This window comes from Botryllus schlosseri, chromosome 6 (genome assembly GCF_051294905.1).
Source record: "Botryllus schlosseri isolate E-star chromosome 6, Bs_hap1, whole genome shotgun sequence".
Classification (NCBI taxonomy): Eukaryota; Metazoa; Chordata; class Ascidiacea; order Stolidobranchia; family Styelidae; genus Botryllus; species Botryllus schlosseri.
In genome coordinates, this window is record NC_137241.1 from 26,566,175 (window position 1) to 26,579,432 (window position 13,258).

At 40.3% G+C, this 13,258-nt stretch overlaps 3 protein-coding genes across 3 annotated transcripts in view; 1 reads left to right on the top strand and 2 right to left on the bottom strand.

Annotated features, from left to right (window-relative positions):
• The window catches only part of LOC145440486 (uncharacterized), a 243,284-nt gene that overhangs the window by 34,742 nt on the left and 195,284 nt on the right, over positions 1-13,258 (top strand). The gene's annotated exons all lie outside the window — the stretch shown is intronic.
• Positions 7,589-10,812, bottom strand: LOC145441866 (proteasome subunit alpha type-2). The gene is made up of 7 exons (XM_080319814.1): positions 10,670-10,812; positions 10,378-10,587; positions 10,139-10,261; positions 9,361-9,442; positions 9,219-9,292; positions 8,631-8,688; positions 7,589-7,909 (listed from the first exon to the last, which is right to left on the bottom strand). The coding sequence occupies exons 1-7, from the start codon at positions 10,705-10,707 to the stop codon at positions 7,793-7,795; spliced, it is 702 nt and encodes a 233-aa protein (XP_080175940.1). The 5' UTR covers positions 10,708-10,812; the 3' UTR covers positions 7,589-7,792.
• On the bottom strand, positions 10,737-12,307 carry LOC145441865 (proteasome subunit alpha type-1-like). The gene has a single exon (XM_080319813.1). The coding sequence runs from the start codon at positions 12,192-12,194 to the stop codon at positions 11,352-11,354; it is 843 nt and encodes a 280-aa protein (XP_080175939.1). The 5' UTR covers positions 12,195-12,307; the 3' UTR covers positions 10,737-11,351.

Sequence of the window (13,258 nt, forward strand, 5' to 3'; positions counted from 1 at the left end):
AAATATTCTGGCTTAGTGATAAGTGTTTTGTCAAATACTAATTAGTACCAATACTGATTAGTATTGGTATCAAGTCAATAACTTCGAGGCTCGGTGGCGAGATAGCGCAGTGGTATAATCCGCGGCTGCAACGCCAATGGGTGCGGGTTCGAGTCCGACCGAGGTCGCATTCCGATACCTAGGTGTTGGAGGTTTACCTAGGCTCGCCACCCCATCCCCGTCAGCGGTGTCTTACAAAAGTTACGGAAAATAAGAAGAATATCGGCCTGGTGTAAATTACCATAGTAGTCGACAAACACCATGAATACCAATATCAAGTCAATCGATTTTCGAAGGTGAATCGAGTCAAGTCAAGTCACTCGTTTTTGGGGGTGACTCGAATCAAGTCGAGTCAAGTTAAGTCAAGTCACGAGTCAAAGTCACAATTCAAGTCATCAGTCATTCCATTTTGCTAGCTGTGTGAAAGACGGATTAATTAATCTTGAATCAAATACCGAATATCTAGTTAAATATACATGAAAAAATACGTTGTATCGCTCACGAACACGCAGAACTGCTATCGTGAGTTACTACTGTACGGGTACCAGAGGTGGTCAAAGTAGTCACCGTCGCTACTCAAGTAGAAGTAGAAGTAACGCCGGAATTTCTACTCAAGTAGGAGTGGTGGTTCACAAGTAAGTAAGTAAATATTCTACGCTTATTTTTTACTACAAAACTGAAAACTCAAGTAGAAGTAGAAGTAGTCTAAAATCAGAACTACTTAAAAAGTAGTGTGAGTAGGAAAAAATCTACTTCAAGTACTTCAAAAAGTAGAAGTACTTCGTTACTGATCACCTCTGACGGGTACACTCAGCTACATGTGCTATGTTAGTCAGCTACAGTCAGCCAAAATATAGGACCGAACACGAACCGTCGAGAAGTTGAGACAAATTAATATTGTACAATAGCCTTCAGATCTGCACATCCGTGAGAATATATATTTGTTCGATTTAAGTCATACAAGAGGGTTGGTAAAGGTGAGCAGTGCGCAACGAAAGCATTGAGCCGTCTACTGCTACTTTACTACGACAACGTAAGGTATGATCGTGTAGTTTGCGGTCAATTAATTCGTGATGTAACAATGGTTCGGCTCGGTTTATTAGCAAATTTATCAGTTCAATACAGCACAAAGAATGCGCTACAATGCAAAGATAGGAAGTATCAATTGGAAGTATCAGTATAACGTACAATCAGTGAATGACTGAACAATCGCCAATGGCAATCGAAAAATACACAAGATGTAAGGGATTTAATCCAGTGGTTCTCAACCACCGGTCCGCGACGACTTAGGCTACCTGCCGGTCCACCAGGTATATTAGAATTTTAAGCCGTAATTTCAAGATGTAATATTTTGAAGGCTTTAGGCTATACTATATGACTCGTCATATCTATCACCCATAAAGGATTAACGGGCATGCTAAAAAAAAGCCGCAAACTTTATCAAAATGCATCAGCCCAAGCTTTATCCACAGAAGGAGTTCGTGTACCATCTTAAAATAGTACATTGGACGCTTTCTTATTTAAGAATACATTCCAAGCAGGCGACGTCATATTTTGTGATACGATTGTTGATATACAATGTTCTTTCCAATTCTCTACTAATTGCTGACGATTACCCCTGACGAGTGTCAGCCAAAAATATTTGGGTACATTTCAATACGAACATACTATTCAATTGTATATTGAAGTTCTGTACCTCCAAGTAGCTCTTTAATCTGAAAGTATTGACAAATTTTATGCGTCACAGAATGAATCCAATAGTTTGCTAACCTGGGAAAGATGGACGAAACTACTTGCTCTGTTCGAGTTCACATATATTGTCGACAGTGAACATTAACGAGACAAGGCTACGTTCCAATATAACTGATGTTAACGTGCAGTCTTTACTTAGGGTTTCTACAACATGCAGCCAGCGCCGAAAGAACTTGACAACTCCGACCGGCCACAGATGTCCGATTGACTTCAACAGCTACTGTTAATTATTAAATAGGCTACTGCTTTGGTGTCTATAACAGACATGGGGTGATTACTTCATGAATGTAATCGATTGCGATTACGATTACTTCTGAATCCCGCGATTACGATTACGATTACGATTAAAGCAAAATCAGGAAGTAGTCGATTACGATTACGATTACATTGGCAAAGTAATCACGATTACTCACGATTACATTCATTTTGCTTAGAAAACCAAGAAAATGTATTGGAAGACAATATAAGGATTACGATGAAAAGGCCTGAAAACAACCTTTTTATCGATGATACGTCATTTTCTTGTTACGTCATAATATTTGCTCAACTTTATATGGGACCATTTATCGCACCCACCGATTTGCATTCTTGGCAGGTCCGTAACTACCGCACCCCAAACTCCCTAATATGATGGTGAGGGAGAAAGGGCCGAAACACCACTTCGTCCCTCCCCCCCCCCACCAAAAAATCATTTGTCTTGGGCACCCGGGGATCATAATTTTTTTTATAATTTTATATAATTTAATATTGATTCGGTCAATATTATTGGGAATTGCATATATACTGCTATAATTTTTTTATCCTCTCTCTGCCCATGTAATCAGATTTACCGGTAGCGCTAAGTGAGTTGTTGCCTGGGAAAATGTCAGGCCCGTAAATAATAATTGAACAATGAACATATTCGGGTGGGCCCGTTGTTATTTCATGTATTCCTGTCTGCTACGTCAGATGATATTAAAATCGCCCAAACGTATTAAACTAAAAAAAGCACACGATTTCAAATTGGTATTTCTTCACTGGCAAATATTTTTTCTCTGCGGGGTGGCACTTTTCTTGCAGATTGTCAGTACAAGAACATTTGGCGCCAGTCATTTATAGGCTACTATGGACAATTGAACATATTTGTATGCATATAAAAGTTTTCGGACAGCATAAGGGCAGTAGGTCGAGTTTTTTCGCTGCTTATCGTTCTTGCACACTTATCGGAGTTGCGTATTGCACTTCGTATGTATTGATGCGTCGTGGCGCGGTAATGGCCGACGCCGAACTGACAATTTCTATACCCCCCCCCCATTTGAGGGTTTCGGGGTGCGGTATAGTTACGGTCCTGGAGCGAGCTTGAAGGGTAATCAGAAGTATTCCGTAAATCAACATAAATTGTAGATTATTTTCGAGAAATTTAATCAACATGAAAATTTTCGTCAAGCTTCGCAATTTAATTTCTGTAGATACCTTGGTTCTGAAATGCATACGTCTACCCGTAAGCAAAAAAGCATGTCTACTTTATAGCAATAGGAAGTTCGGTGCACGTCATTACCGCATCAAAGGCCGGTGCAGTTTCAGCCAACATGTGATTCCACGACGTGTGCTACCAAAAAAGTCTTACGCCGAAACTTTAGGTATGTGTTTATTGTCAATAGCCACGATGGATGGACGTGATGAATAGGCATGTCCTCCCGATCTGAACCCCAAAATGCATATGTAACCCGGGCACCCTCAGAGGAATGAATGCATGGGAATTTGTGTGTGCGTCCCACGACATTTTTAGTCTGCTACACGTTTGGGTGACTACAATATCTTTAGATTATATAACAAACGCCATGCAATTATGTAATTATAACAACATATCAGATGTTATAAATATAAATTACGAGCTCGCAGCTCGACCGGTAAATCTGGACATCGGTGGCTGCGAAAGGATTGAAAATGAATAATAATATTATGTAATTATAAATATTACTAACGAATTTCAGTCATCAACCTGAAAATTGACTACCTTATGGGAGCCATCCCAAAACCAACGTTTGGAGTGGGGGAACGAATTGCTGTTTTGGTCCTGATTCTACAACCCACACTAACATGGTGCATAAGCGGGATGCTATGGCGCTGGTCCAAATATTGAGTAAAGAATTGGAAAATAACGATTGGCGCCCGTTTCAAATAGAGTCATATGAGAAAAAGATAAAATGAACATGAAATTCTGCCTTCCATTTAATACAGATATGCTGCAAGCTGCCGTTACGAGACATAAAGGCTCGGTTATGATATATAAATGCAGCTGTTCGTTTTTATTGCTTCAGTGTAAAAATCGTAATGTCTCATCTTAGTAGTACAAAATTTCAAAGCGATTTCCGGTGTACGTACGCAGATACATAGGCATACGGCTCGCCAAACAACAACGATCCAACTGCGTTTAATTAAGCATACCCATTACCTAAACATCAATTAATAAGTTACTATGTGGAATTAGGCAGAGTGGTGATTATTTTCCCGCTGCGAGGAGTGACGTCTGTACTGCACTGAAGATCTCATATCCATAGCGAGCGGGTGTTTTTACAATCACATTACAATGTACAATGTGATGTAGCCTACATTGTACATCGGATATCTGTTTACTATGTGTGGATACTTCTTACGCAATGATAAGCAAAGCCAATACTTCTGACGTAATAATGAGCAGTGGCGTTTGAAAATAAGACGTTGGTGCTATCAATAAACGTGATATAATATCGCTTCCTTGTTGAGAAATGTTCAGTTTAAGTCATGGTCCTTGTACAAATAAAAAGTAATCGTTATTACACAAAGAAATCGATTAGATATGCGAAGTAGTCGATTACGATTACGATTACTTTGGAATTTTTTCCAATGTAATCGATTGCGATTACGATTACTTGGAAATGCTGTAATCGCCGTAATCGATTACGATTACTAATCGCGATTACCCCATGTCTGGTCTATAATGCTTTAAACTTGATGTTCACATTGAATACGATTCATTTGTTATATAGATTGATTAATGCGATTAATGTATATATTCTGTAATCCGGCCCGCCAAATGCTTCGTTTTCCCATATCCGGCATGCCGACCGGAAAAGTTGCCCGCCCCTGCTTTAGTGTATCTATGCCGGTCGTTCACATCAGAGAGCACAGCGCTGTACGCCGGACTGACGTGAAGTTTTCAAAACGCTGTGGGCCTACTGGCCGTCTCGATATTGCATTTTTGTGGCCTCTACGAAATTTGAAAAGCACCTCGCGAGACGTTTTGAGTTGGCGACCCCTGATATAGATCCTCGGCTGTTTCGTCTTGGAGAAAGCATCTATAGCAGGGATGTCAAACTGAAGTTGCGTCGCTGGCCGGATTCGGACCTTCAAGCGGCTCGCGGGCCGGACCATATAGTCACATTATTCCAAAATGTTACCTCAAAATCCATGCATGTGTTGTGCACTTGAATACTCAATTATATATCCTATTGATCATAGGGTAGGGTTACCATATTTCAGTAACCCAAATTCCGGACACTCTTTAGTGCCCACTGGTCGATTTCAAAATGATTTATGACGTCACACTAGTAAAGCTTTGCTCATAGACCATAGAGGTGGTCACGATCCGGTTCAGTAGTATATGGCTGTGTGTGCTAACGATAAGCTCCCACAAATCGGGCGGCACCGGTTCGATTCCTGTCGGAGGCTCATCTGGGCCCCTCTTTCCCCGCCCTCACCGTTCTTACGGCGATAAAAAAGCCCAGAAAAAGACCTGACTATAAAGCACTCACAAGGGTTGGAAAGAACTAGAAAGGGCCGCGACTTTAAAAGATCAACGTCGAAAATAACTGTTACATCGGGCACCCTAGGCCGAGGTGGATGTCAGTCTAAAAAGGATCGCAACTGCGTGTCGTTTGATATCCTTCCTCCTATCTGTTCATTACATCGCATTCTGTCTTATCGCATTGTAAATTGTGTCATTTGTGTGTGACTTGTTCAGATGGAAATTATAACCCAACGATTAGATACTACTCTCCGCCCACATGATCAGAGTTAGCGGTAGAGCTGGTGGAGGATGGTGGAGGATAATGAGTTCGAAAATACAGGGTGCGTAATTGCAAATCGTTAAGTCATGTTCAATTGTTCATGTCCTACCGATAAGATTGTTTATCAGCCTTATGCCGGTGCGCACCACGGAGCTTTATAAACACCCCATATCCAGTGGTTTCCAACCTTTTATTATAGAATGTAAACGTTGTTTGCATTCTATACTTTTATGGTCGCGACTCCATCCCCAATTTGAAAATGTTCCGTGGCCCAGATCAAAATTTGACGAGCTTATAACTAAAAGAAGTCAGCAAGAAGTCAGGGCTATTTTGGAAGCTGATTACGATCAACATATTCACAAACCCCAGAATCAAGGCAAACGACCCCCCGTTTGGAACCACTATCTTTGAATATAGCATTTAAACGGCCTTAACGATCTCTAGGAATATGCCGTTCTCCTATAATTGTGATTACAATTAGGTTTATTCCAGTAAATGAAGGTTGTTTTTATTTATACTTTATTGCAGTTTTTGCGCGGGTGGTTATAGTCTCCATATTAAAATCAATAAATGCGACACGTAAATCGCGCGCAGCGCGAAGAAATATATCATGCATCAGCATAAATAGTCCCAAAAATATTGTTTTTATGCTGATTTACGAAAAAATTATGAGCATACGTTGAGTCTTCAAAATTCCGGACATTTGGCATATTTCAGACATTCCTCCCGGACGCTAGTTTGAACAGGGAAATTCCGGACATGTCCGGGAAATTCCGGACATTTGGCATATTTCAGACATTCCTCCCGGACGCTAGTTTGAACAGTGAAATTCCGGACATGTCCGGGAAATTCCGGACGTATGGCAACCCTATCATAGGGTTCTATATTATATCCACACCTTTATCCGCAAACAATGGAATTGGCAAAATGACGATGATTCGTCGATTGAATATATTATAATAGTTATATAAATTGTGTGACATCGAATTGTGTCTTATCGCATTGTGTGTGACTTGTTCAGATGAAAAATAAAACTCAACGATTATTATTCCGTTGGCATATTGCTGTGATGGCTTTGTTTAGTCGTAATCTGGCAATACTCGTATGTATTCGTTATGAGGAATACACGAGATTTAACTGTTAACACGGACGTTGAAATTTAGTTCATTATTATTATGTCGCTATTCGTTTTTTTCTGGAAGTCGAGGTGTTACGTCATAAGAGAAAATGAAGTGCCACCACAGATACTTTATATCTATTTTTGCGCAAAAATAATGTTCTCTCTGCAGCCTGCATATACCGGTTTCTTACTGGGGTTTTCACTTCTGCGAATAACTACTACGTTTAGGTATATTTTTCCACAAAACTCGGAGTTCAGTGTACTTTTTCGGTCTCGGAATTAAGGTGTCAATGGCAGGGACTTGTTGCTCATGGCCATTACAGTGAAACTTCAACACCACTATAAACATACTCAACATTTTCTGTCTTGAGGGTTTATTTAATGAAAGTATTTCGTATTAAAATACTCAACATTTACCGAAATGTAATCCAGCACTTTCTCAGAATCGCAAAGCGGGCCGCATGTTTGCCACCCCTGATCTATAGCCTACCTGCAGCATAACCGCCATTTCTTCCCACAACTAATACCTCTGACATACACCCCACCAGTTGACCACATAACTAACAACTTCGTTTAGGACCATCATGGTGCGCTGCCTAACGGACGAATGTCTCGTCAGCGGCCCGATAAAACCAATTTACGCATTGCATCATGAAACAAGACAGAAAATTTATTCAACACGTCACATCAACCACCGATCAGAGAGCAGAGGAAAATAAAAGACGTGGAACGCGGTCGATAGCAGTAAACCATGCGTAGATGTATTAGACCAAAATCATGGAGCGCCGATGCACGCCACGACCTAGCTCGACAAAATAACGGGGATACACTTGCTAAACAGAATAACTATAAATTAGGCAATGGCGGCAAGATAGTCCTTGACCTCCGCAGGCATTAACCGCCGAAATCCCGTTGTGTCACAGATGCCGACCTCGATATTATCTTCCGTCATTTGACCTTCGAACGATTCCTAAAAAGAAATTGTAAGTGTTGCAAGAGAGGAAGAACGCGTTAGAGATCTTTAGATGTCATAAGAGCATACGGCAGCAATGGTAGTATAAGGAAGATATTATACAGGCCATTCATCCATTGTGGAAACTTATGTGGAGATGCCAAAAGATATTCTTCAATAGCAGGAGTGGGTATTATCATATCCTTACGTCGTTGGAGAAAACTCAGCGCAATTACCTGAAATTGTAAGTGCTTCAGTCCCCTACGCGGACTTTGACCACAGGTAGCCCCGAACGAAACAATTTCACTTTTTATTGAAGTAAGCTCTCGTATTCGACATTTCATGCTTTTGACGTCATATTTTGCGATACAATATTCTTCTGAATTCTCTACTAGTTGCTGACGAGTGTCAGCCGAAATATCCGGGTTCATTTCAATATGAATATGAATATACTATTCAATTGTATATTGAAGTTCTGTACCTCGAAGAAGCTGTTAAAGAAAGTTTGTCTACTTGCAAGTTATATTACTTCCCACTTCTTTGGGGCTTTTCACAGTATTTTCACATCACATACCAATCTAATTCTTATTGTCAAGTAGAAAATTAGTTTTGACACGACTATAATACAAGTGAAAACAGTCAAATCCGCACCAAGCATCACCATGTGCGTCTCGAGTGATTTGTAGAACGTGATATTAGCTCTACGGACATCGACATAGTTATAATCATAAGTAGCTACCTTCAGAGTGAGAATAGCCGTATGGACGGCGTCTTCAAGTTCAAGTTCTTCGGTGTACCTGAAAAATATCATATAATAGAAAGTAGCCGAGGTGAGGTTCTCCCACGTACAGACATAGCTGGTCAAAGTAGTAAAAGTAACACTGTAAATTTCTACTCAATTACAGGTAGAAGTAGCAATTCCCAAGACTACTCAAGTACTTTTTGAAGTACAAAATAAAAATGTGAAAAAAGTAGGCTACTTAAGAAAAGTAAATTTGGTCGAGGGGCTGGATACTTTTGGCAGTCAGTAGGTGACCACTTTCCAAATTACAAGATGTATCTTTGCAACTATTGTAGAATCACTCAAAGAAACACAAATAGGTGCAAGTTTCGAAGATATATTCAGTTACCATGATACAGGGGCTACTTCAGGCGGCTATTATGGCAATTTCACATGTAGGAAAAAATTAGCAGCCAATTCCGATAAAGTTGAAATATTTCATTACCACCTCTGCTTACAGAGAACATATCCTATCTTGGCCTAAGAACGAGAATATATACCAAACTGCAATGAGCAAAAACAGCCGGGTACAAACTTTGCACTCACCTTTTTTCAAGGAAGGATTTCCCGTTGAGATGATTTTTACCAAGAGCTGTCGCTTTCCACGCAAAGTATGCACCCTAGTCATAAAAACAATATAGAACCATGACATGTCAGATGCGGGACAAAGAACAGATGCGCGACTTACAGAAGGATCACACTGGAAAAGGTACGGTCTATCCTCATCCCATCCACAGATCAACAAGGAAACTCCAAATGGTCGCACACCACTGCAAGATGAAAAATATACTTGCTTTTATCAACATCTCACAAAGGCATCAGCGATCAATGATCATTAAGCGTTTCAAAGAGCAACTAATCACATTGAAATAGCATGTTTCTCCTTATATAGGGCCCAGTGATGGGGTTCGTGTCCGACTGATCTATACATGGACTGTGGGGAACATCTGGCAGGTAGAAAAATAATGTAGGTATGTCTGGCCATCAATTGACTCTACATTCGGTTAGGATCCATGACATTTCTTCTAACTCAGATATTGAAACAGGGATAAATGTACGTTACATATACTCAGTTGAAATAATTTTTTTAATGGATCTTGCACATTTTCACTTCAAAATTTGCCAGTAGTGAGAAAATCAAGTCAAGTTTTGCAAAATTATTGGCAAAGGTAGATATTAAACTCGACAATTTTCAAAACGCGTTCGCGACAAAATATAGGTTGGGAACCATCGATTTAGTGATCATGCTATCAAGATAGATCAGGATGAACTGGCCACACACTGTAGGCAAGCTTATGCATACTTCTAGTAGCATTTGCAAAGGTGCGGGCGAAATGAAAAATCACATCACAATCGCATCTTGCATTCCATCGATAAAATAGAGATGAAAGATCACAAATTGCGGAACCCTAAGATCTATCACCCAATTTCATGCATCGAAATGCCGAATAATAAAATACTCTTACCCTGACTGAGTATATTCTTGCATCACAGATGCGACTTTCTGAACAAGTTGAGGAGTTGGAATTGGTTCCTGGTAGGTTAAGTAATATGCTTCAGCCAGTTTTCTTGCTCTCTTCACAAGAACTCTACAAATTCAATCAAGAAATCGTCAGATACAAAACAGATTAGTAAAATGTACAATATAGCCTGTTCATAGAAGTTGGTCTCTTTATTCCGCAACAATAATAAAAAAAATATCAACCTGTAGTCTGGTCCCATCCCACTGTAGATCATCCCAATATTTCGAGTAATTGGTTCAACTTTATGTATACTGGATTCATCGTAAAGAATGGAGCGTTGCTTCTTCTCTGTAGCTAGGACGACACCGTTTTGCGCTTTGATACCAACAGACGGAGAACCAGCAGCAACCGCGTTCAATGCATATTCAATCTGAACGAGCTTTCCGCTTGGGCTGTGGAATGGATTTGATTGGATAAGTTCATACAGTTTGTTAAGCTATCTAATCTTCAATGATATAATCATGAAATACTAACCTGAAGGTGGTAAGTGAGAAACTATATCGTTCTGTCATATTGCTATTTATGAACTAAACAGCTACAATCTTCAGGAAATGTCAAAAAGATGTTACATTTCACATACTTGACCCCAGACCTATTCAACGGACCAACCATAGTGTGCCTATCGGTATTTGAATATGGACAACAGATTCGGCAATATTCAACAAGATATTCAATAATCATACACACTTGGCGGCCTTATTGCATTTTGGTCAGTAAAATGTAAAGGGTCCACGTAGCGCAGCACAAGTCTAACGTATGGTTAAGTCCACCAAATTTAATATGCCTCATATATGTCCAGTGAATTTTCGTCTGGTTCAAGACATATTCATATTCACAGAAAGAATGGCCATGTAACTCCACCAATTTAGCCAATGCTAGAATTTTCAAAAATATGTTCAATTGAGTGAGGCTCAAAACTCGAATAATAAGCTTCAACGTGAGAAATAGCACTAGAAAATAGCATGTAACTATGAGGAAAACCAAGCCAACAAAATACTTTATCTTAAGACGGTCATTGACATTGCAACTGTCTTAAAATATTACAGATTGCAAGTCAAATTTGTGATCGAATTCCAGTCCACGCAAATATAACGAAGCAATCACAGCAGCTAATAGGGTTGCTTCAAAACTTCGTCTACATTGTCCATTTCATGATTTAAGTTTCCATAGCCTGGTCGTCATCCTGTGGCGGTTGCGCACTTACTGGTGGCACCATACCACTGAGTTCTCCTTGTCCTACTTCTGGAGTGTCTTGCATGGGTTCAACAGCAACGGGTGCTTTGGCATCCTCGATATTCTTTAAGAATGGTTGGACAGATTCGTCATCATAAATTTCAACATGTTGACCTTTGCCGACAATAGAAACCGAGCAATTACTGGTTGAAAGCTCTTGTTCCGAAGGTAACGTCTCTCGCAGCGCACGCAGTCCGTGAGAAATCAACTCTTCAGCGGAGCAATCCAGAAATTTAGAGCAGTGACGTTCCAGATACGTGCGAGCACTCTGAGAACGTGACCCTATTGCCATCGCTTTACAATTGTAGAAATTTGCAGACGGACAGGTTTGGTAAATGTGCGGACCTTTCTCATCGTAACCAGCTACAAGAATGCCAACACCGAATGGCCGACGGCCATATCTTTGAGTTGGCTTTTGTGTTTTATTTCCAACCGCGGTTACCAATCTCGATACAGGCAACGGCCTATCAAATACATACTCAGAATGCAAACATTCAGTGCGCATATAGTTTCCTAGCGAACGACCATCTGCAGTTAGACCTGATATTCCGATAACGATATGAGGTGCGATCCTTACTAGCTTTTTTTGATGAGCAGTCAGGTCGGATTGGGCTCTTTTTAAAGCAACAATTACGGCGTGAGTGCGAGACTTCAGACCGACAGTCGCAGATCCTTGTTTCACGGCTTCCATAGCGTATTCCAACTGATGGATACGACCTTGGGGACTCCAAACTGTGACATCGTTATCGTACTGATTCCGGAACATAGCGGTAGGATGTTATTTCCTAAATCCTCTGTAAAATCAGCCCAGGTATAATATCCCACAACTAAGCTATTGCAACCATTGAACCATACGTTCGAAGTTGCGTGAATGCACATCGCTTGCTAAACGTAGAATGACTTGACAATAATAGTGCCGAATAATGTCTCGCATCATTTATCGCGTATTATGGCTCAATCACTGAGCTAAGCTATATCATCTATCTTTCGTTCTGGCATGTTACTAAATTTAGGCAAACTAGCAGAATATATTTTCCGTCTTAATGCCCATATATTCTGTTGAACTAGTTATTCGCTCAAGAAAACACAACTATCCAGGTCGAACTTCGACTTCATGTCTTGCTTCTTAGAATATTCGATCGCAATCAAACAATCAGGTTTATTAATATTTTTATTGTTTCAAAACATCACAAGACTGCGATACAATGAAAAGATAGGAAGGTGTCGAAACAACTTGGAGTAGCCTTTCTATATCTCGATTCAAACAACCCCACTATCCGTTAAACGTTTCAAACGACATCCGGAATCATGTACGCCATTGGCCCCCACTTCAAATCATTTCGATTATCTTCAGGTGCCGTAAATCTTAAAGAGGTAGTAGTTGGAGGGGGACGTTAGTCTGCAAGTTCTTATTAATTCAAAACATGTCAAGGATCCTTACCAGAGAACGACTGCAAGTTCAGTGATCAAGCCCTTATACAGTAGGGTTACCATACGTCCTCTTTTTTGTCTTTTTCGAAAGTGTCCTCGGAGGACGCCCTTTTGTCCTCTTTTTTGAGATTTTGTCCTCTTTGAGAATTTAGGTCAATTTAGAACAAATTCCGAGTGATATGCCGTAAATTAGCAGAGAACTGACGCCCCGGCGGGCATTTCGGAGTGAGAAACGGTTATTTTAGCTCTGGGCGGAAAGATGACCTTTTTTTTTTAGTCATCCACTTAGCAAAGCAGGAAGAAAAACGGTATTTTGAGCTCTGAGCGGAAAAGATGACCTTTTTTTTTAGTCAGCTGATCGCAAAGTGGGAAAAATTCACCGGTTTTGGGGAATTCTTC